Raw genomic sequence first — 24,958 nt, 5'->3', positions numbered from 1 at the left:
TTAAAACGTTATACATTGAATGTCTGATTTTGAGGAAATTTTTGTTTTCTTTAGTACAATAAACAACTTTGGTATGTGTTGAGTCACCAAATGGATATCCAATGTAAAATCTGGGTCCTGAAGCAAAACTAGTTGAGAAACACTGATGTATGTGGTTAGTGACTGATGCCGTCATACCGTCTGTACCATGCACTGACTAGAACAAATATGCTGATGAAATATGTTATTAAGTGCATTTCTCACCCACCCACACTTCCTGTGTGTGCCTGTGAGCACATGCAGTATATGAAATGTATATGTTCAGCCTTTTCAGTGTTATATACATTCACAGCAAATATAAAAGTGTACATATGCGTGTTTTACCACTTCAGAGAGCTCTGGTCTCTGCCTCTATCTTCCTCTCTCCGTGTGTGTCAGTGTCTGGGGGGCTGATGGTTTGCCGCACAGCAATCTCTGGCCCACCGCCATAAATACTTAACAAGTACTGCCACGTTTCCTCAGATATCTGCCCGTAGTCTGCTCCTACAAAACCAACACAGATACAGCCATTTACAAACACACAAACATACGAGTCAGCCAACATTTTGACTGACATGAGTCACAGATATGTACATGTCAGTTTGTAGACAGGCATGCACACACAGCCCATACCCTGTTTAAGCTGGATATGTCCGCCTTTCATTACTGCAATTTTGCTGTTGTCAATGGGGCCTGGAGGCTCTGGACCAGCAGAAAGAGAGAGAAAGAGAGAGAGAGAGAGAGAGACAAGAAAAATAATAATGATCTTTACAGGACGTAAGCAAACGTTTCCTTAAAAATAAAGAGTGTGGTCAAGGCAGAGCTGACAAATCTTTAATGTTTACACACACAAAGGTGTGTGTGAGTGCAGAGTGTTACTGTGTATAAAGATGACATTGAATGATTTTGGGGTGTAGAGAGTTTGTTTTCAACGAATTTCAGCAAAGTCTTTTACTCCGTAGTCTGAGACCACACCTAATATTAGAGGCCAAAGCATTAAACCACTATATAATTTCATTGTGTTGTCTAATATGTAATTTCTGCACCACAAGCAGGACCAAACAGAACTATAAAAATAATGACTGCTTTAAAACAGATTTTCATTGTTCATACAAACAAGCAGTCCCGCCAAATCTCACGCCATTCATTGAGCCAAGTTTATTGTGTATTGCTGGTTGGGATGCTTACACATGTCCAGGGGTTAAACTGGGCCGTTACGGTCTTGAATGGCACGCCGGCATCTTTGATTGTACTTGTTAAAACATTTTTTTTTTTAGTTGCAGACACTGGTAGAGGCAGTATACTCGAGAGCAGCACGAGACCGTGTGCCCCCTGTATATAGATGCACGTTCCACTTCTGTATTGCGGCGTTGTCCGATCTCTATTTCAAATAAATCATGTAATATGGACTCAACTGCTAAACCGCTTCTTTGATTCACTGATATGCAGTAGCGATGAAAAGGTTTCACTGTTATTTGTATATTTATGTGTACTCCATTTTGGTTGATTCAGCATTTATTTTATTGTGTATTTTTCCTTTGAAATAAATAAAATAAAATAAAAATTTCTAGCAAATGTGGGATTCAGTAATGAAAATGCTTCTTCATGCCATTTTAAACTCTTTTAGACTCATTTTAAACTCAATTAAGTTGAATAATGACACCGTACATACATAAGAGACAAATCATTATCCTAGTAAAACAGAATCCCAATAAAATGTATTCATCTGAAAGAAAAATCTTTTTCTGTGAATTATATACCATACAGGCCTATCAATAAATCCATATTTAGACACCCTTGTGTTTTAATAAAACCTTATTTATTTTTAATTTGATATTTGATTATTTTTTTGCGAATTCTCCTGATTTTAGGGTTCCCCCACCTCCGAAATCCCAATTTAACCCTTTCCAGCCGGAGCGTTCAAATTTGGGAACAATTATTCCCATGGTTACTGTCTCAGTATCTTCGCCGTCCAATCACCGATTTTATTTCTGAAAACTGCCAGATACTCATGATGACATAAGCTAAAAGCACACATGCTTGGTTAAGGGGTTACTGGGCATGAATAATAAATGTATCTTCATCATCGTCATCCTCCATTTGCCTGGGTGGAGACAGAGGGGATATACCGGGAGATTACCTCCAGTGTTGGACTTACTGCTTGTCTAAAAACGTATTGCTAAGTTATTTAACATGTGTTGTCAATATTGTCTATTGAAAGTCTAAATGTTTTAGTTACTAAGCATTTATTTGTACTAGTAATGCTAGTTATTTCTGGAAAAAATAGCATGACCGTCGGCGTTCATCGGACAGGCAGCTAGCCTCTATTTTTAAGACAATTTCTGTGAAACATGCTAAATAAACATTAGCTAGCAATACTATATATATTTTTAGCTAATTATCAATAACTATTTTGGCCAATTTTGTAACTTGTTGAAGAGAGTCAAACCTTTTTAGTTACGAAGCATTTATTTGTAGTAGCACTAGCTAGCTTTTTTTCTGGAAAGAAATTTGACTGTCATCGGCAAGCCTCTTTTATATAATTTTTTTGTCAGTTTCTGTGAAACTTGCTAAATAAACATTAACTAGCAATATTATGTACATTTTTAACTAAATATCAATAACTTTCTCTGCCAATTTTTTTCACTTGTGATAAATCCGCCTGAAGTAATATAAGGCAGAGAGCAGATGCTGTTCAGACCTGATTTTTTTTTAAGCTGTGCAGACCTGCCTGGAAACTGGCCTGCTAGTTAGATAAGTTATCTAGCTTGTTGATTTCCCCATGTGATAATAAAATAAAGATAGATATCTTTCTATAATTTTGCAGATAGCCTTACCCATCCATCAGACAGACATGATTTCAGATTGTGTATGGCTTCCTGTTCACAAGGAAAGTGTGAGAGGGCTGTGTGCAGTTGGACATTCTGGTTAGTCTGCAAGCCTTTGGTGACTATTCAGTGTATGGATTTGTGAGGAACACACTGTTGGCTACCAATTGTGCACTTTTTTTCTGTTGTAGAGATGGATAGAGACTATGGCTCTGCTTTTGAGGGCATGAGCACAAAGGAGGAAGATCTGCTGGACCAGGAACTACTGGAGGAAGACATGGACAACGAGGAGGAGGAGGATGAGAACCTGATCCCCAGCCAAGACCATCAACTGGGTATATATGAATGTGCATGTATTATTTGTTTCTATTTCTCATATGACTGATAACACTAACTCTGATACTCTTATTATTTTGGGTATGGCTAGCCATTCTCGCACATGTCTCAAGTCAGCTAGAAAGCGTAAATTCTTCCCTGCTTCTTATCACTGGTACTCTGACATCGATTCACAGGCACCAAAACCTCTCCCATTTAAGCCTAGACATCCATTCGGTTTTGACTTAGGTAGTGGGCGTCAGGCTGTACGGTCAACCTCCAATATGATGTTGTGTGAAATTGACTTTTTCATGCTGTTTTTTACTCAGGCTGTAGTTGCTGAGATATGCAGGTTTACTGTATATTTACGGGTGGGAGCTCATCCTAAACTGTCCGTCATATTCCAGATAACAAGGAGCTTGGATGGAGGTGACCCCAATTAATTTTACAAATTTCTTGGGTTGCTCATTTACATGGGGTTTTCAATTCTTCCTGATTCCCATCGTCATTGGGGAACCAAGTCACTTCAGGGCTTGTGGGTGAGGGGATTTATGTCGTGTGACCACTACAAGACTAATGTCTATGGGACATGCAGGGTGAATTGTAAACAGTTTCCTGCAGAATTTAAAGACATCAAAAGATGGGAACACAAGACAGCTCGTGGGGATATGAGGTGGTGTAGGAATGAGGGGAATATACTTGTAATTCAGTGGAAGGACACACGTGCAGTTACATAGCCTCTCCAATTTCCACAATGCGAATGGCTCAACCGAAATTACTAGGTTTGTAAAACATGATGGCGACTGGACAAAAGAAGTAGCCCTCCAGCCCACTGTCATCAGCGATTATAACAAAAACATGGGCGTTGTTGATAGGTCAGACCAAATTATAAAATCTAATGACATCCTACAAAAAACTCAGAAGTGGTGAAAGACTCTTTCTTTTTCCACTTCGTTGACATTGCCGTCATCAATAGTTTCATATTGTTTTAGGAATGTCAACACATTCATGCGGCACCAGAGGATGAGCATAGACCAGTGAACTTCACCCAGATACATTTCAGAGAAAACCTGGCTCATCTACTGGTAGGTATCGATATTCACGCAAGTTTCCCTTTGCATACACTAAAGCCTGTAGTCCCTCCTTCATCATCACTCCACAGAGACCATGTTCCTAAATTTGAAGAGTCCTCTAAGAGATGTTGATTATGCTATCAGAAAAGTAGGACTGAGAGGGATCACGTGACCCATCGACAGCGATGCCAGCATAGTTTTCAGCTCTGCTCGCATAATCTTATTTTTTCAATTATCCTATCACATACTTTAAATACTTCGACACCTATCTCATCATGAATCCTTCCCCAACCAAAGAAGCACGGAAAAGGGAAAATGAACAATCGCCTATGAAGAAAAAATTTAAGGATTCTGCCATTTCCAAGGAAGAACTCGATGCAGATATTGCTAATGGCATAAAGCTAGCCCTCCAAGAACAACAACGTGGTCTAGATGTGGTCGTAGCTTCCGCTGTCAGGGAAGCTGTGGACTCTATCCTGGTCCCAGCACTACGTGATTTACGAACCGAAATCCAAAAGACTAATGAAACCATAAAGGAGATCAGCAGTGAACTTGAGAATGTAGCCAAATCCACTAAACAGATTCAAAACCGAGTGGACTCTGTTCAGACGGCTGCACGAGAGGACAGGCGATCGGTTATCGAACTAAAGACCTAGCTGGACCAGCTCACCACAAAGTTGACAGACCTGGAGGACAGGGGACGAAGGAATAATGTAAGGCTGGTTGGCTTACCAGAAGCTTTGGAGGGTTCGGATGCAATCGGCTACCTGAAAGAAAATCTTCCCAGGTGGATCCCCTCATTGGTGGGCCGAGACATTGACATCGAACGGGCACATCGTGTGTATGATGGAGGAGAGGCTAAATCCAACAAGCCGCGCACCCTTATCTTCAGATTACTGCGTTGGCAAGACAGAACGGCTATCCTTAAGTTTATCCAGTGAAATACGCAGCCAATGGAGCCACTCGCTCACGCGCATCCGCTCACCTGCTCATGCCTCCTGGTCATACTTCGGCGTCAACAGCCGGCACTATTCTGTTCTTTCCCGACTACAGTCCAGCGACAACAGCAAAGAGAAAGAGCTTCAGTTCTACCATGAAGAAGGCTAAAGACATAGGCCTGGAGCCATTCCTCATTTATCCTGCGCGGATTAAAATGCAGTATAAAGGCGAGAGGAAGATGTTCGACTTCCCCCAGGCCGTCGAAGATTTTATCAACTCTCTTCCACGGAGGTCCACTTCTACACCGGTACAGCGCGACGGTGGTGTTACTGACACAGCCTCAAACCCGACCAAAGAAAAGAACGATGGGGATCCTCCTCGCGCAAGAGAAGGCAATTTAGTGGACATGGAGGAATGAACTCAGATCACCTAACAAGTTATCTTGCATGGTCAATCTTAGGATCCTCACCTCAAGGCATTTTGGAATGTAAGTGTAGTTAGACTACGTCTTCTGACAATATTGTTTTTTAGAAATGATCTAAAGTTAGTATGCTAATTTAACCTTGCTTTACCAGTTCGAGAGGTGACGAATGTATTCATTTAATGTGTTACGATTGTGTGGGTTTATCTGATACTATAGCGTTGGGCTGGATTGGTCACGTATCAGACAATGTTTATGTTCTTACAGACCTACGGCTTTTTGCCCGTCGCGGTCTGTGTTTGTTTTGTATATAGTTCCCCCCCCCCCCCACAGACATATTCCTACTCTTTGACAGAACATCAGCAGTGGGACATCTGTATGATAATTGGCAGGATGTTTACACGCTTCAGTTATATACTAACACGCTCATATTTTAAGACAGATCTTAGCGATATAATATGTCGATGCAGTCATTGAATGTATTATCACTCAATGTGAATGGCCTAAACTCCCCTATCAAACGCACTCGTGTTCTTGAGTATCTATATCGTAAAAAGGTAGACATCGCCCTTATTCAAGAAACACACCTAAAACAATGTGACGTGGCACGATTTCAAAATAAACATTATAGATTAATTGCATCATCGTGCGCCCTAAATAAAACCAAGGGAGTATGCATCCTTCTTAACCGGAAAATATCATGCAATGTAAATGTTACTGGAAATGATGAGAATGGAAGACTTGCTTTTGCCCGGGTCTGTATACTCAATCATAAATTAGCTTTCACGTCCATATACTGCCCAAATGAGCCTGACAGAGTTTTTTTTTTCTTACATAGGAAACACATTGTTAGAACAAAATGATTGTTCTTTAGTGGTGGGAGGTGACTTCAATGCAGTCCTTAATCCGTCTCTTGATAAATCTAATTCAGATGTAATGGCCAATTCTTCATCTAACTTATTGAATACACTTCTCAAAGATTTAAATCTTGTGGATGTTTGGCGTATACAGAACATTACTTTCTAGAGATTACACATTTTTCTCCAATAGACATAAATCATTTTCCCGGATAGATTATATTTTTCTTAGCCCAACCCTAATTGCAGGACATACGTCCATTACTATTTTACCAATTCTACTATCTGATCACTCCGCACTTATATGCAACATCGATCTGCCCAACATCAAGTCCAAGGCCCCCAGGTGGTGTTTAAACTCATCTTTACTAACTAATGCTGGATTTCTTAGTTCACTTAAAGCACAATTAAAAGATTTTTTAGATATTAACACAAAGGATTGTCCTAATCCACAAGTTCTATGGGAGGTTACAAAGTGTTTTTTACGTGGTTTCTGTATTTCATTCTCCTCAACTTTAGCTAAAACAAAAGTTTCCCAGATCACAAATCTTGAAAACAAAATAGAATCATTAGAGAATTTGCAAAAACATAGCTTGTCAGATGATCAGTCTAAATTGCTGGCATCTTTGAAAGATGAATACAAGACACTGGCCGTATCAAAGGCGGAATTTATCTTGCATAGAACCAGACAAAAGTACTATTTTGAAGCAGAGAGGCCCAGTCACCTACTCGCTCTTATGCTTAAGGAATGTGAAACAAAAGCTCACATCCCAGCAATAAACACACCTGAGGGCAAAATTACTACCAATCCGCAAGCCATTAATAAAACATTCTTAAAATTTTATGAAAACTTATACAAATCAGAGACTTCTTATGACGATGCTCCCAGTAAACATTTTCTTGACAAACTAGAGCTTCCCCGCCTCAAGCAAACTGATCATGATGATCTGGAAGCTGTATTAGAGCTGGACGAACTACATAAAGCTGCGAAATGTCTCAACAAAGGCAAATCGCCTGGCTTGGATGGCCTCCCTCCAGAGCTTTATTTAGAACTATGGGACATGGCGGGCACACTCATGCTGGATTCGTTTAATTTTGCAATCCAAAGTGGGACCTTCCATAGAGACCAAAAAACAGCACTCATCACCTTACTCTTGAAAAAGGGAAAAGATCCTTTTGAGTGTTCTAGCTTTAGACCAATATCTTTACTTACAAGTGATCTGAAGATATATGCCAAAGTACTCGCTCTGCGCCTGGAAAAAGTTATTCAATCTCTAGTCAATGAAGACCAAACAGGTTTTATCAAGGGACGCTATGCATCTGATAACATGAGAAGGCTGCTACACATTATAGAGGTGGCAGAGACACACCCAAATCCTTGTGCTGTGTTTTCATTGGACGCAGAGAAAGCCTTCGATAGGATAGAGTGGAAATATATGTGGGCAGTCCTACAACGTTTCGGTTTCAGGAATAATTTCATAGCAATGATCAAGGTGCTATACCACTCACCTTTAGCAAGTGTTCTAACAGGTGACATAATCTCTTCTCCTTTTACCCTGCAGCGTGGTACAAGACAGGGGTGTCCACTCTCGCCACTTTTATTTTGTCTTTCTCTTGAACCTCTAGCACAAGCCATCAGGCAATCTACAGCTTCCCCTATGGAAATTGGTCATCATAATCATATTATATCTCTGTACGCTGGATGATATAATTTTGTTCTTAGATAACTTTGACACCTCTATTCACCCAGTTATTAAAGAATTTGATAATTTTAGCAGCCTGTCAGGCTACAAAATTAACTGGACAAAATCGGCACTCATGCCTCTAAATAATATACACACAAGTGTTCCTATTCCCAGCTATATTCAGACCAAAAGCTCTTTTACATATCTGGGCATTACGATCTATAAAAACATACATAAAATTACCAGAGATAGCTTCAACACTATGTTAAGCAAAATAAAATCAGACATTCATAGATGGAGGAATCTAAAAGCGTCTCTTCAAGGTAGAATTAATACAGTCAAAATGAACATATTGCCCCGTTTTAATTTCCTTTTCTTTATGTTACCACTCTGCCCCCTCCAAATTACTTTAAAGACATTCACTCTATGATTTCCAGTTTTATTTGGGATGGTAGAAGGCCCAGGGTTCGTTTGAATACACTGCAACTGACCCAAACTGCTGGGTGGTCTGGCAGTACCAAACGTTGAACTTTATTATTGGTCATTTCAGATCAGAGCACTCAGCTCATGGGTAGACCCACAGTCTACCACGGCATGGAGATTGATTGAATCTGCTAAAATATTACCACACAAACTGCAAGACATCCTATTCTCTAGTGTAACAAACAAAACAATAAAAGAGAATTTTGGGCCCATCATTGCTAACTCTATACAAGTGTGGAAGAAAGCAGAACGGTGGATGGGCGGCCCACCTAAATTCTGTCGGAACACGCCACTATGGCATAACCAGAGATTATTATGTGGCAACAAACCATTTAATCAGCCATCTTGGTCATCCCTTGGGGTGAATACATTAGGTGATATATATGATACTCAAGGTCTCTGCTCCATTCAAGATTTAAGATCACGCTTTTATCTTCCTGGGTCCTCTTATTTTGTTTACTTTCAGCTAAGATCAGCATTAAAAACGTATGGAGTTCCCTGGAATTCTCCTCTCCCCTCACATCCCATGTTGCAATGGATTGCACCATTACTTTGCAGACCTTCTGTCTCTTTAATATATAGTGCACTGATTCAGCATAGTGCCAAGGCTTTACCAATTGAGTCCATATGGAACAGGGAGTTGGGGAGTTTAAATATAAACCTAGATTGGGAGAGAATATGGTACAATCTAAGTAGGACCTCTAAGAACTTAGCTCACCAACTAATTCACTTCAAAACAATACATAGAGCCTACATCACACCTTATAAGAGATTCCAGATGAAATTACAACCTACTCACAATTGTCATATATGTAACACTGCTTCACCTGGAACGTTTTTACACATGTTTTGGGATTGTCCAGTTATCTCTAAGTTCTGGTTGCATGTAAACTCATCTTTAGCGGGTATACTTGACATTTTTTATGTGCCTAATCCTGGTTTCTGTCTCCTTAATGATAATTCTGATATAAATCTTAAGCAAATTCAGTTCAAAATGTTATTCGCAGGGTTTACCTCTGCAAAGAAAACAATTTCGAAAAACTGGTTCTTTCCGGATATGTGTATGGAATCATTCTGGATCCATAGCCTTGTCAACATTGTCAACCTTGAATATACAACTGCACGACTCAATAAGGCGCGACCAGCAACTGTACAAGCTTGGAACTCTTTCTCATCTAGGATAATCTCTTGGTCCAGGGAAAACAGTTAGGCAATCTTTGTTGTGAACTATACCTGCCGTACATATTTCTGTTGTTTTATGTATTGTCTTATCATAATGTATTGTCTCATTCATCCATTCATTACCACTGTGATGTTTTTCTTTTTCTTTTCTTATCCTTTAGTTATTTATTTATTTATTTTTTCTCCTTATATAGTCACATATGATTTTTGGAGATGTCTGTAACCCCCCCCCAGAAAACAATAAAAATGTTGATCACAAAAAAGAAAAGTAGGACTGAAAATAAAACTAAAGTAGCTTGCTGCGCACCGGAATGTAATGGTAAAAGACTTGGTTCGTGATAGGAACTGTTTTCAGTCATGGCACGCAACTGGGTGTGACCAGTTTCGCGAAGAGGCCTAGATTGGGCTGTGTGTACTGGTGTTGTCGTCCTCCCCCTCCCCTCTTTTCTCCCTCTCTTCTCTCCACAGGGATTACAGTTGTTGAGTATGCATGAATTTATTTATTCTGTTCCTGCACTCTTTATTAAAAATGTATTTACTGTAGATAGTTTGAAAGTTTGATTTTGTATGTAATTTGTGTGTAATTCTAATGTTCAAATTAAATAAATTTTGTGTTTTATTGAACACATAACATTTATAATTCAGTGTTTGTGTCCTTCAATTTCAGATGCAATCTCAATGTATTATTACAGGTGCTCAAAAGGAGTATTTGAGGAGTGGTCATGTGAAATGTATCTTAACATTTTAAATGTTTGTTTTATTCCGTTTTCCCACTAATCACTAGAATGGTCATAACTTTTAAACATTAGATTATATTTCTAATCTGTCTGCTATTCTACATTTCCCACAAAATTATTTATATTTCATACACTCTAAGTTTCCCTCTATCTTGTAAATAAAATGGTTGAAAATGCAGTTGTTTGATGAAGTATGGTGGCCGGAGAAGATTCTTGTAAAAATTGCTGTGTGAAATCTTACTGATGAAATGCTAAAATGATTAGCCTTATAAAATCCTAAATATATTTATTTCATTTGAAAGCCCTAGTTCTTCTCTTCAATATGGTATATACAGTTCAGGTGTGTCATGTTATATTAATATAATATGAATATCATATTTTGGCACAGAATGGAATTTTCAGGATTTTGGGCTCAGGCTTTAAAGGGTTAACCCCTGCACATGTCAGGGATTATTCTAACAGTGAACAAATTACACATAGTAGATTTTCAGTACATTTTAAATAAGCATTAATATTGTTCAAATACAAATAAAAAGCATCATATGTTTAAGGTTTGTTGAAGAGTGCTCGGATTAATCTGTTAGTTTGTGTGGACATGCATTAGGGTGTACCGTTTTCTTTGCCCTTGACAAAGTTCTCCCATTCTCTGAACCACTGCATACTGATGCACAGGATAACCGTAGGAGCTTCCTCAGCCTGAAACTCCTTATTTAACTAAAGATGGAGAGAGAGAAAAATAGAGATATGACCAATATCAACCTTAGACTCCCCCAACCATCTAAATGTAGCATTAGTATAACTGCTTGGAATTCTCAATTACATGTTGTTTTTCACTCCAACACAATCCTTGAAAACCAATTCTGTTGAGTTTCAAGCTTGACAGCATAACTTATTTTTTCAAGCTTTAAAGCATGTCTGTTTCAAAACAGGTGATACATATCTCAAGATAATGCAATTTTGACAAGATTCAGGGCAGACCATGAGCTTGATCTGTCCTGTATTAAGTCTGTGTTTCATCAGTTCTCTGGGTTTATGTGCACCAGGGAGACATTTCCACACCACCATGCTAACTAAACATTCAGTAAATCTAAGTGGATCCTGGATAACCAAGAAGACAGGTTTTCAAATAAAAGCTGCCTCAGCATCTGTGATTCCATGCAGTTTTTAAGGTGAGTGTTGTGGTGATGTGTAATAATTAGGTTCAACGGCAGTTCTAGTTGGCTACAAGGATGCAACATATAATTAAACACTCAAGCAAACTCTAATTTGTTCACCTTGATGAAGGTGTCTATTTCCAGTTTCTGCCGTTTGGCTAAAGTCTCGATCTCTACTTGGCAGATGGCACACACGTATAAGTGATTTACGGCTGGGCCTCCCCCAAACCTGTGAAAATTTTTCAAGACATGAAGAAATTTTCAAAACATGGCTAGTGGAGAGAAGTAAACACGAAACTCAACAATGTTTACATTACTGGAGCTCCTGGTGCTGGAGTTCCTTAAATCTGACAGATACCTCATAACCAACAGAACTCCATCACACATATTGTTAGTTCGAGTTGAACTATTAGTCAGTTTTATTTTGAAACAAATTATTTTCCAACTTAATCTGTAAGGAAGGCCTCTTTAACAAATCAAACATCCTATGTTCCACTAAGATGATGAATGTCCTAAGGACTTTCTAAAGGTCACAGATATGTACATTCCTATGTATGACTCACCTGTTATAAAGATATTCCCACACATTCTGAGGCAAGATCACGACCAGATCATCCACATAGTGGTACTTAATAGGAGGTATTCCTGTATAATGTAGTACATGAATTAAGTTGTTAATGCCACAGTAACTGAAAAAAAGATTTATAAAAAAAATCTATAACATACTGAAATGGAACATTGATTTTGCAGGAATAAAGGTTAATTAATAGTTTGGACATGTAATTGATGCCCAATGTAATTAACCCCACTTTTTCTGAAAGAGTGTTGGAGGATTTTAGATGACTATCTAAATATTCATGTATATTCATACCTCCATGTTGACAGAGGAAAGTCTGGTTGGTGATGGGCCCAGGCTCAGTGAATGTGTTGAACTTATTGAGCCATTCTCTGGAGATGTAGAACTGCAAGAGACTGGGCTCCTTTAAATTAGCCAGAGCTACAACCTTCTGTCTTTCCCTCACCGAGTCTTCACTGCTCTTCCTGAGAAAAACAATAATACTACAATGACAAAATGACATATGCTATGAAAACTCAAATTAAAACCATTTACAGGTGCATTATATTTGTATGTGTGTAGGTGAGGCCGTGGTCGAGCGCCCATCTGGGGAGAGGGAAAGCAGTAAGGACATCCACCTGAGATGAATTGTTAATAATTACTGTCTCTATGTGCACAGTGAGATTATGGGGAGATGGCTGAGACCACAGAGATGGGAGAGAGATAGAGATGCAAAGAGCAGAGTGTTCCAGAGTGCGATTTGTATTGCTGAAAAGCATTAATTTGTGTGTGTGTGTGTATATATATATATATATATATATATATATATATATTAGTATAATACAATATATATATATAGACTGTGAAGCTGTGGGAAATAAAGCCCTTTTGAGTTGGATCTCCTTCTTTCCTGCTTCCTCCCTTGTCACGAAAACTAAGAACTTTGTTACACTGGTGCTGAAATCTGGAAAAAGTTAGGAAGGTACACTGCTATGGAGTCATTTTAGCCGCTGGAGGAAGTCTTCTGATCCCTTGGCAGCATCCACCAGGTCGCAAGATTATCCGGATGCCTTTCTAGAGCTCTTCAAGCACAAAGCCCAATCCCTGGAATAGCTGTGGGTGCAAAGGGCAGTCTAACTCTTACCGCTGCTGACCGGAGAGGCCCAACTCGTGACCAAACAGCTCCCGGTCGAAAACCTCCGGAGGTACCCCGAGCTGAAGAAAGCCATCCTGCAGCAGGTTGGCCGCAGTTCTGATCCTTGATGGTGAGTGAAGTCGGCCGCCCGTTTGCCTTTGCTCAATAGCTCCGTGACGCCTGCCGGTGGTGGGTGCTGCCTGAGGAGCCCAGTGACATCGGGCATGTCATCGATCTCATGGTCCTGGAGAAATTAATCTCCCGACTACCGAAAGGATTGGCGGAGTGGGTCCAGTGCCACAGCCCTGTGTCTCCCCCATTCTTTCTCTCAGGTATGGGAAGCTGCTGCCACCGGTGTGGGCGTGAGGTTAGGGCCACTCTGTTGGAGTCCATGAACAGTGGCCGATGATGGAGGTGAGGGCGTAGATCCAGGTGCCTGGCACTCCATGGGCCGCTACCGATCGAGCTGGGAAGTACCAAATACCCGTGAGTATTCAGGGAGTACATACCAAGCTGTGGTGGATTCAGGTTGTAAACGAACCTCCATTCATCAATGCTTGGTTCAAAATGGTGAAGGTGAGGTGTGTGCAGGGGTATATTTATGATTATCCTGCCGTGACCAACACTATTCTATTTCGGGGTCAAAAGCATACAAATTAGGCTGTGGTCAGTTCCCGCCTCATCCACAAATGGACAGCTTGGTCAAACGATTTAATAAAACCTGAAATAATATGATTAGCAAGTTTGTGCATGAAGATGCTCGGAATTGGGATAGGTGGTTCGATCCCCTGTTATTTGCAGTGCGAGAGGTCCCACAATCCTCCACAGGGTTTTCACAAAGCAAAAATGAAATTGAATACGTTCTTGACCTAAGAACAAAACTCCATACACTGTGGCATCTATCACAGGAGAATTTGCTACAGGTGCAAGAACGTCAGTCCCGGCTGTACAAGAGGGGAGCTCAGCTACGGAAGTTTTCACAGGGAGATAGAAGTAATTGTATTGCTGCCCACATCGAGCTCGAAATTACTCTCAAAGTGGCGAGGGCCCTTTTGAGGTCACACGGCGAGTTGGGGAAGTCGACTATTAGGTAGTGCGTATGGATATGGGCAGTGCTCGTCAAAAAGGGAGGAGCTCAATCCGGAGGTGGGCCTAAAAGCCAATCAGTTCACTATGGTCCCGTGCTCACTCTGCTACTATTTGTTGGGATGAGCGTTCACCCTCTGTTCAGACCACGGCTGCTCCAATTGCTCCACTGCATGAAGGATGCTAATGCTCGGATGACCAGTTGTTATCTGGCACTCCAGCCATTTAAGTTCAAGGTGGTCCACAGACCAGGGGCACAGATGGCTGCAGCGGACTTCCTCTCCAGAAAGGAGAGGTTGGCGGTCCGGATGGTTCCCCCGGCCTGTGTCGGGCGGTGGCGGTGAGGCTGTGGTCGAGTACCCTTCTGGAAAGAAAGCGGTACGGACATCCACCTGAGATTAAATGTTACTAATTACTGTTTCTATGTGCACAGTAAGAATGAATGAATATAGATAGAGAGAGAGAGAGAGAGAGATAGAGAAAGAGAGACTGTGAAGCTGTGGGAAATAAAGCCTTTTTGAGTGGGATCTTGCCATCTCCCGCTTCCTCCCTTGTCATGAAAACTAAGAACTTTGTAAGACGAATATGAGCCATACTGTAACACAGGCCGATCTGCTGCAAGCCAGAGACTATTTAGCCAGAGACAGACCACTTATATTAAAATTCATGGAAGAAATTGGAACAACCAATATTGCTGTTGTAGAAAAGGAAGTCTTGCCTTACAGATAAAAGATCTGATAAAATGACCTTTTAGATACAGACATCACAAGTCAGTCAATTTGAGAATGTGCATGCACATTAGCCGGACCAGCCTGAAAAATATCATTGTTTTTTTTTTGGTGTGATCCGAGCTAAAAGAAGCACAATTTATGATAACTTGTGAGATTTTGCTGCTGATTTTAAATACGTAATTTGACCGTAACCATGACCAATCTTTTTAGAGATTTTGGTCTTTCCCCATTCAAGTAGATAAGAGCTGGACTTTTATGTTGCTTATATCCATAGATACAAATAGCTGCCCTGGAACGTTCCCCAAGGTGGTCACCGAGTGGACTGACTTGCCTTAAAAGGTACTTTCTGCAAGCTCTCCTAGCCTTGCCTTTCTGCCTGTCTGCAGATAAAGTGTGAATTCCAATATGCCTTACTACAAAAGACAGAGCTCTTGATGTTAGGGTTAGGGTAAGACTGTTTTGTGTGCTTGGTTTGATTTGATGTACTTAATGTTTGTTCAGTACAGTAAAGCTTAAAATGTACTTAACAAAAATTTGTTTTCACCCAGCCTGGGGCTCTTGCAGAGACAGGTGTGATATTTCATGGCACTGATTTTAGTGATATCTGACAAATAAAAGACTATAAATAAATCACTTACAGAACCTTTAAACTCTGAACAATGTCAAGGCTGTATAAAGAGAACATACTATTCTTCTTATTCTTATTATTAGTAACTCAGTCAATTGCAAGTCATGAATGGTCATGGGATCTTAACATGACAGCCACCAAGAATGTAAAACTTTCATTCTTTAAAAGATTATTTTTTGACCACTGACATGAATGGAATCAGAGACTATTTAGCCAGAGCCAGACCACTGGTATTTAAATGAATGGGAGAATTTGAAACAGCCAACAGATGTAGAAAAGGAAGTCCTGCCTTACAGGTAAAAGAGCCAATCACCTTTTAGATACAGATATTGCCTTTCAGTCAACTCGAGAACCCACATGCAAATTAGCTGAGCCAGGCTGAAAAGCCAGCATAATAAAATTATTTATTGAGTGCATTATAGAGTGCAAAAAATTCCTAAATGCACCATTAAAATTACACGGTCAACAAAATGGCACAAAATGTATTATGTGTACCTGTAGAAGAGGACGTAGGCTTCAGCATTCTGCACTACGGTCTCGTGCACCTCCGTTACATACTGATCGTCAAACTCGTACCACTGTCCATTAATCACATTTTGACAGTATGCTATGTAGTGACCACCTGTCCAACATAAAAAAAAAATTTGTATGTGCCAGAGATGAACAGAAGCAAGCCCGTTTCTCTCATCTTAAAGCTACTACTATATTTCACAAAATTACATAGAGGAAACTTACTGCCTGCAGTTCCGTGGTGACAGATGACAGACAGCAGGTCATAGGTAGTAATCTGTGATGGGCTCTCCTTAGCCAAAAAGGGCTTGAGATCCAAACCCTCCAATGGGAATGACACGTGGTTATTTATCTTAAACGAGTACATGACTTCATGTCTGAAACGCTTCAGGTGAATGCACAAAATCTGCAGAGAACATAAACCAACTCTTGACACCAGTTGAATTAGCAAAAAGCAAGCAATGAGCAGATAAAACTGGATGAGGGCACTCACTTCTGGTAAACGTAGAACTTTACAATATTTCACACCGTTTCTTAATCTGAGGAAAAGAGTAAATTAGCTCATGTTTAATCTAAACGAATGACCTAAACCTAACAGCTACATTGGTTACTCTTATAGTATCTAAACAACTACTTAATATTGTTGAGATGAAAACTGTACAATGCTTCGACAGTAAGGTAACTGTAGCATTTTTACAAGTAAATCACACTTGTAGCATTTTAACTTTTATAATAAAGCTTACTTTTTACATCTTTCACAGCTGTACATGTTGTCTCCTGTTTGGGCAAGGTAAAAAAAAAAATCAACCAAGGTTTGCCAAGCAGTATGATGAGGTGCAAAAGTTTTATTATCATATTTTCCCCTTATCTGTGTTACACATAATTACAGTTGAATATGTTCTTACCTTTCAACTCATCTGCGGCAAAGAATGCTGCCAAGCAGTCCTCCAGGGTTACCATGGGGCCCCAGAACCAGCTGGGGATACAGGAGACCACAAACCTGCATATACCACACACATGCACGTTTATATTTAAAAAATATAGTTTGATTGCAGTGCTTCTATATTGGTTTTAATTCTACTTTTGGATTTTTCTTCAAGTGAAAAACATTTGTCAAAGTACTCTTTTGCTCTCTCCATATGTTGTTTATCATAATCAAATGCAGTTCTATCATTCTCACCATCTCTCCCCTATACCTTCGTATGGACTCCATGATGTAAGGGATCCAGCCCTGGGTCACATAGCCATCTGTGCAGACGCCAGTTTTAACAGGAGCATTCTGATGGATGGAAGAGTGGAGTTTCGCCAGATCTTCTTTACCCGGAATAGGCAGGGACAGGTCCTGAAAGGTCTCCACTGTTGTCGACACCTACAAAGGCAGATATTTTCTTTGCAACACGACTCTTCCAGCAGTCTTACATTGGAGTTTGGTTTCATTTGATTTGATCCACTGTTGTGTCTCTCTATATATGAAAGTGTTCTTCCAGAAGTAAATTTGAAGCTCATTTAATACTAGATGGTCCTTCACTGACTGACTACACTGTAGTTTGAACATCACTGTAGTAAAACGTTGTGAAGTGCAAGGCATATGATTTGATGCTTGGTGCCCTCTAGAGTGAGAAAAGCTCTATACATCGTCCCTCACCCGGTCGCACGTCAAACATTGAACGAGACTCAGAATGGATCCATCAAAGATATCGGAAATAACACTGCGGAAACGGGACTGCTTCTTCTTCTTGGTGCCTAGGAGCATCTGAGCTATAGGACAAACAATAGTACTGGTTATTTAGTGCAAAGCCAAAGAATCTTTAAAACAAACTTTTGTTTGAGCCAAAGGGATCTATGCTAATGTAATCGGCTATACAGTATTTGAAATGCAAACCTTTCTTTAAAGTGTAAGTGGGGCCAGTTCTGAGGGGGCTGGACCTAGGTGGACTGCTGGAGAGTCTGGAGTGCAGCTCCTGCACACTGTGGACAGGGCTACAGGAACGAGAAGATTGACAGTGCATGGAAGCTTCATTATCAGGCTCTGCAAGAGAAAAAGGGATCAGAAGGTGAAAAGATTTACATTCACACATACAGACCTCTTCAGGGAACAGTATCAAATGCAGACCCAGCTATTTGTGTGTGTGGGGGGAGGGTCGGGGGCCTCAACCATGGCTTGTAGAGCTATAAAACTCTACAAGCTGATAGGTTCTTTGAACTTTTAATCTGATAGCCAATCAGCGCACTCACATGTGATTTGTCAAGCCAATCGGCTTGCATGGTATAAGCTGATGGGTCATTTGACATGTAATCGGGTAGCCAATCAACTTGCATACTCTCTCTTTGCCACATTTAAATGTGCTCAGTTTGCAAGGAGGTTACACTGCGGCATACTGAGAGTTTTCTTTGAAACCCACTTCCTCAGGTCTAGATGTGCTATATGGGGATTGTATTTATATTGTGGCAGGGTGAGCAAGAGACAGACACAGTGGGTTTGGCATCAGGCCTCAGAGGGGCAATTACTGAAAATAATAATAAATATAAAATGTTTATAAAAGGGGAATAAAACATCCATAGGGAATTATGTGTCCAAAATAAAGTCGAATCTGGCATCCTCGTGGTGAATGGGGCTATATAAAGGCAGGGAGTGGAAAGAAGGGAAGGTCCAGGTATAATGAGCGGGGTAAAGCAGGCGCACTGCGCTCCCCTGGTGGATCAGAGGTTTGTGGGGTGGCGGCTTTACTAGAATGGCCCGGCTTCCCTCATCGATTGAGGGAAAATGTGGCCTGGTATCCTGGCCAATCTAATTCGCACCGGACACGGCCAGCTCTGTTCCTGGACCTGCGAAGGACACCAGTGTGTGCACAGAAGGAGATAAAAGCTGGCGCACTCTGTGTTTAAATGGCAGCGGTGAAGAGGCTCTATTAACATCATGTGTACCTCATCATACCTCATTGTTAGTTTGTCTTATTAACAATTGTATTGATTCCAAACATAAAAACAAACAAACACAAAATTAAAAAAGGAATCAATTATTCACATTAAACCCCCTCCCCCCGAACATCCCCACCCGACACAAACACGCACTACTGTGGTCACCAACAACTAGAGCATCATAAATAACAAGATATACATTCAAACAACATCAATAAAACACATACCCAACTAACCTACAAATCCCTCTCCACAGCCCCTCCCCGAGAACCCTCCAAAATAGTTAAATAACCTCCCAACTTCCTGACAAACACATTCCATTTCCCCAGACTTCTAAATAACATCTCCTCAAACGCTGCCACCTCGTCCATTTCCCCACACCACTCCCTAAATGAGGGTGTACCAGATGACTTCCATCCCCTGAGGATGATTTTCCTACCAATCATGACTAGCTAGGACTTACCTTTTAAATATTTGTCCCCAATATTAAGAGTTGTCCCATCACCCATGATACAGAGTCTGGGGCTAAATGAAAATTCTGTGTCCAATACCTCACACATACATTTCTGAACCCACAACCAAATTCTTGGATTTTTACACATCCCAAAAAACAAGTGATGTGTCCCCTTTCTCTGATTGGCACCATCGGCAGGTGGGTGTGTCTTTAAGACCCAACCTATACAATCTAGAGGGGTCCAGTAGAATCAATGCAATATCTTAAATTGCATTAGACAGACCCTTGCATCTCTAGATATAGACTTGATGCTTTTTTAGAATCCTAGTCCACACTCCCTCCTCCAATACCATGCAAATTCTTGTGTAGGCCTGGCCCACATTTGTCAATTGCCTATGTAACTTGTTGAAATGTAATCTGGGACGTTTACCATTTCAGATTAAGGACTTCACTATGCTATCAAATTGCTTGGAATAAAAGAGGGGGACATCTACAGGGAGAGATTGTAGCAGGTAGTTGAATTCTGGAATGCAATAAATTTTAATAAAGTTAACCTTCCCAATCATTGATAAATGTAATGAAGCCCACCTACTCATATCACTCAAAAACCTTTTTATTAAAGGGTCGAAATTAACGAAATAAAATCACACAAATTAGCTGGGAATAACATGCCCTAAAACTGAATGCCCCGGTTGGACTGAAAAGCCAGGCACCTCCAGTGGGGCAGTTCGCTGTCAGAGACAAAGCTCCGGATTTAGACCAATTGACTCTGTAACCTCAGAATTTAGAGAAGGAACTAATAATCCAGTGGAGGCAAGGCATAGATCTAGTGGGGTCGGAGACTAATAATAAAATATCACCTGCGTAAAGCAAAAGCTTATGCGCCACACCTCCCGCCATCACCCCATGAAAAATCATCCTCCTTTCTTTGCGCGGCTGCTAATGGTTCCAGAGCAAGTCAGAACAATAATGGGAAAAGCTATCCAGAGTAAAATAATTTTTTTGTACCGCTGCTACCGGGTGTCAATAATGTAACTTAATCCATTCAATAAAAGTGTTCCCGAACCCGTACATTTCCAAAATCTAAAAAAGATAATCTTACACTACCATATCAAACACCTTTTCGGCATCAAGTGAGATTGCATCGACCGGAGTCTGATCATTTGCCACTGACCACATGATATTGATGAAACGTCTAATGTTATCACAAGAGCTGCGGCCCAAATGAACCCCACCTGATTTGTATGTATAAGAGATGTCATAACTTTACTTAATCGGACAATCGGTGTGACAAGGAGGAGAGCAGGACCAGGCTGTGAATACGCATGCCAGGCCCCCAAATCGGGCTAATCAACCATAATGGCGTTCCGTCCACCAGGGGTCAGAGGACTGGCTCCGGTCTGCCCGGGGAGGAGTGGCTGCTGTCTGCCAGAGGGTGGAGGAATGATCGAGGACCAGGCGACGGCGTGTCTGGGAACTAGAGTTTTTCCTCTCTCTCCTCTCTCACTGTTGCTCCGCGTTGGCCTTTCCCTCTCCTATTTTGGATGTTATGTTTTACCCTCCATTTTTCTCCCTCCCAGGTCACGGATCTCACTGAGGGAATGGTAGAAAAATATATCAAGCCATAAGCTTCCCTGCTTTGTCCCCTGAATCAAAATATGACTGTCTTGCCCTAAATAACCAAAGCTCCACCTTCCGCGTGGCCATCAGACGACATTCGGTGCTTCAGTTCTCTCTCTGTACTTTTAATATTCTCTTCCAACTACAGAAGTTCTCGTGCTTTGGATTTTTTGAAGAATGAGGCATACTGTATGATCCGACCCCTAAGAACTTCCTTAAGTGCCTCCCAAGCCACGCCCACAGAGGATACTGAGGACCAGTTGGTCTCCATATAAACATTGATTTCAGCCTTTAACATTTGTTGGAAGTCAGGGTTTTGCCAACTATATGATTTATTTTTCTCTGTATGTAGCAACACCTCTACACTCACAAGGGCGTGATATTAAGACTAATCTTTCCAATTAAGCAACAACAGATTAAATGAGGTAATTAGTCATTAAAAAATATATATATATATTCTCGCTTTTGTTTCACTATGATCAAGAACGGAGTCCATCAAAAGATTAAAGTCTCCTCCCAATATTATATCATGAGGGGTGCCAGCAGCTTGCAACATCCCTTCAAGATCTATAAAAAAAGCCCTGATCATCAGTGTTAGGTGCATAAATATTAGCCAAAATCAACCTTTGCCCCTGAATTTCTGCTAAAACGATAATGACTCTTCATTCAATTTATCTTTAATCTGTTTGAGACATTTGAATTGTAGATGCATACGATTATAGCAAAAATCATAATTGTCGATTATTGCCCTTGATATTGTAATTGCGATTATTAATGTTGATTAAAATATTACATTAATGTGACGTCACAAAGCAACAGTGTGGTTCTTCGGAGTAGCAGATTTCAATGGTGGATACGAGCTGAACTACAGTTTGTTTAAGCATCTTTTCAGCATTATATTGTATTTTATTTTATATTGTAATAATGTTTGTTAAGGTAAGACAAATACAAATGATTTTAAATGGATGTGGTATAGAATAACTTAAATTATTGCTAAATTACTGCTTAAATTATTAGTCCAAGTATAGTAAATAATATGGCATATTCAATATTCAAACTTATTAACAGCCAATTTAAATTGACCAAGTTATTGCATTCATTAAGCCCTTTGGTGGCTAGACATTGTGAAATTCGGGAAAATGTTAAATCTACTAATACCAGCTGTGGGGCAAACGGCACTTATTAGAGCAGACACGATAACAATGATGGTGATTCCTGAAATATGCTATTCATGCCATATTCTTTATGTTGGCTACACCTCCAAAACACACTTGGAACAGTTAAGCTGAATTACTTTATTGCTATTTTGTACAAATCAAATTCACATTGGCCCACTTATTAACATGACAAAACAAATCTGTTATTACATTTTTAATCAACTGTATGCAGAAATCGAGCAATGCAACAAACTCTCCCATTTCAATGATTGTGGTCACTCACTGCAGGTTTACACTGTTTGAGACCTGCATGTCGACGCAAGCTCAGTGACACTCCGCACAATGTTATGCACTCTTGCGAATACTCTCATTAAAATAAATTATTTACACCGCGTATGTGCCTCAATTAGAACGGGATCATTTTAGTTTTGTAGTTTGCAGAAAATTTTACATCTACGTTCAAAGCGAGCGGTGCGATATGCAATGAATCCAAAATAATTTTAAAGTGCTTTTCGCTCTTGTTCTACAGCTTCTTTTCAAGTGTCAGTTGATGTTTCTTCAGTATTAATTTTCATGTGCCAAACGAACACAGCTAGAACATCAAGCAAGAATCTGGGCATTCAGACGGTTTAAAACATATCTGTTCATGAGTGCAGCAGATGACCGTATCCTTCCAATGTCCTGCAAAAAATATTCCACAAAACAAACTCCAGACAATAGGAGGCATAAGAACAAAAAACGATCAAACTCATCCACAACTGTGCCAAGGGAGTATTATTCCACAAAATAAACTCCAGCCACTAGGCGGAACCAGCACAAATAGAAACAAGAAAGGTGCCCAGCTTCCTCGGAGGGTCAAGTGTATGTTCAGTGAGACTTAGGGGCAACGTGAGAAACACACCATGACATCCTCAGTCCATTGATTTTTTTGAAAGACATCGCTTGTTGTGGGCATGTAAATATTTTGTGGCCATCCTTAGTATCTATTATCAATTTGACCAGAAGCATCAATGCAAGAGTTTCTTGAAGGAGAGTTACTACAGAAAACGGCGGAACCCGCACAAAAAGAAACAAAATGGAGCCAAGCTTCCTCAGACAGTCAAGTGTATGTTCAGTGAGTCAAGCTCACTTGGAGGCCACGTGAGAAACACCAAATGGCTTACTCACCCCATTGTTACTATGAAAGACAATGCTTTTGTGGACATGTAAATATTTTGCGGCCATCCTTAGTATCCATTCTCAATTTGGCAGGATTAATGCAAAAGTGATCTTCCGTTAATATAAGAGTTTCTTGCATTCCTTGAATCGATCATGTTTCTCTCTTGTCGAATTTGCAAAGTCTGGGAACAAGAAAATGCTGTGAATCTTCCAAGAAAGCTTTCCTTTACTCCTTGCCTCACGTAACACAAGATCTTTATGGGATGATCGCAGACATTTTGCCAGAATTAATCAGGGCCTGTCTCCTGTGAGCTCGCTCGATTTCCAGCTTGTGGTCTGTTATGTCAAGCAGACTCGGGAAGAGCTCATCTAGGAATTTTCCCATATCTCTGCCTTCCTCATGCTCAGGAATTCCAACAATACGGACGCCGTTTCATCGATGATGATTCTCCAAATGCATTCCAAATCTGCTTTGGATGCTAGCGGATTAGCAGCCAAATCCCTCTGCGATGACTCCAGATCTGTTTCTCAACATCCGACATTCTTGTAACTCCTCCATGGAAGTGATCAATCTACGTATTACAGCAAGATCCTCAAAGCCTGCTACATCTTTTGCCAGCACTACAGATATGCTGGACATTTGGCTTTGAATTTCCTTGTGTGCGGCCCTGTCTGGGGTATCAGCTTGAGCACGTAAGTGTCTTTTAATGTCTCCAGAGCCAGAGGATTTTGAATTCTTTGACATGTTGAGTTCTAAGAACAGTTATGTAGCAGGGAGTATCGAATCTCACTGGTTTATGATCGAAAAATAATTAAAAACTAGCCAAGTGTGCAGAGCTCGTCGTTAACACGTTCAACCCCCACATGGCACCCCGCAACTCTTGGAAAACCTTATGCTTAGCATGTCGGTGTATGTTCTAGCAGTAGTAAGTCAGGGTATGTCCAATGTCATACCCACATTAACATGCTAAATCTTTCAGAGAGTTGTCATGACTGAACTGGTGTATTTCGTCAATGTAATATTTTGCCAGGTCAACTGCTTTCCTGTGTTCTGCAGGAAAGATTTTAACCATAATTACAGTGACTTAAGTAAATATCATAGATGGAGACTTCTACTGTATAACAATGTAAAGTCTTATCAAATTTGACACAACATTATTAAATAAACAAGTCTCACAGAGGCACGAGTTCACTAGTCAAATATATATATATATATATAACAGAGCTCCAATATAGAATCTTTGCTGCGGAATCCCTTTCCTCTCATAGGTCAATGGTCAAATGTTTACTGATTGGTTGAAAATATAAATCA

General features: G+C 40.3%; 1 protein-coding gene across 3 annotated transcripts in view; it reads right to left on the bottom strand.

Moving 5' to 3' along the window:
* LOC127639892 (ubiquitin carboxyl-terminal hydrolase 20) overlaps window positions 1-24,958 on the bottom strand; it is a 33,771-nt gene that overhangs the window by 2,560 nt on the left and 6,253 nt on the right. For all 3 annotated transcript variants that reach the window (XM_052122201.1, XM_052122220.1, XM_052122211.1), the window contains 14 exons: window positions 18,221-18,367; window positions 17,984-18,096; window positions 17,535-17,707; window positions 17,244-17,338; window positions 17,082-17,115; window positions 16,832-16,877; window positions 16,564-16,744; window positions 16,324-16,450; window positions 12,564-12,733; window positions 12,256-12,337; window positions 11,813-11,921; window positions 11,150-11,252; window positions 652-720; window positions 364-522 (listed from right to left, as the gene is read on the bottom strand). In XM_052122201.1, the coding sequence (XP_051978161.1) occupies window positions 368-522; window positions 652-720; window positions 11,150-11,252; window positions 11,813-11,921; window positions 12,256-12,337; window positions 12,564-12,733; window positions 16,324-16,450; window positions 16,564-16,744; window positions 16,832-16,877; window positions 17,082-17,115; window positions 17,244-17,338; window positions 17,535-17,707; window positions 17,984-18,096; window positions 18,221-18,367 (1,604 nt within the window). In that variant the 3' untranslated portion in view covers window positions 364-367. The remainder of the gene's footprint in view (window positions 1-363; window positions 523-651; window positions 721-11,149; window positions 11,253-11,812; window positions 11,922-12,255; window positions 12,338-12,563; window positions 12,734-16,323; window positions 16,451-16,563; window positions 16,745-16,831; window positions 16,878-17,081; window positions 17,116-17,243; window positions 17,339-17,534; window positions 17,708-17,983; window positions 18,097-18,220; window positions 18,368-24,958) is intronic.

Source organism: Xyrauchen texanus, chromosome 4 (assembly GCF_025860055.1).
Source record: "Xyrauchen texanus isolate HMW12.3.18 chromosome 4, RBS_HiC_50CHRs, whole genome shotgun sequence".
Classification (NCBI taxonomy): Eukaryota; Metazoa; Chordata; class Actinopteri; order Cypriniformes; family Catostomidae; genus Xyrauchen; species Xyrauchen texanus.
This window is presented reverse-complemented; position numbering and strand designations above follow the sequence as displayed.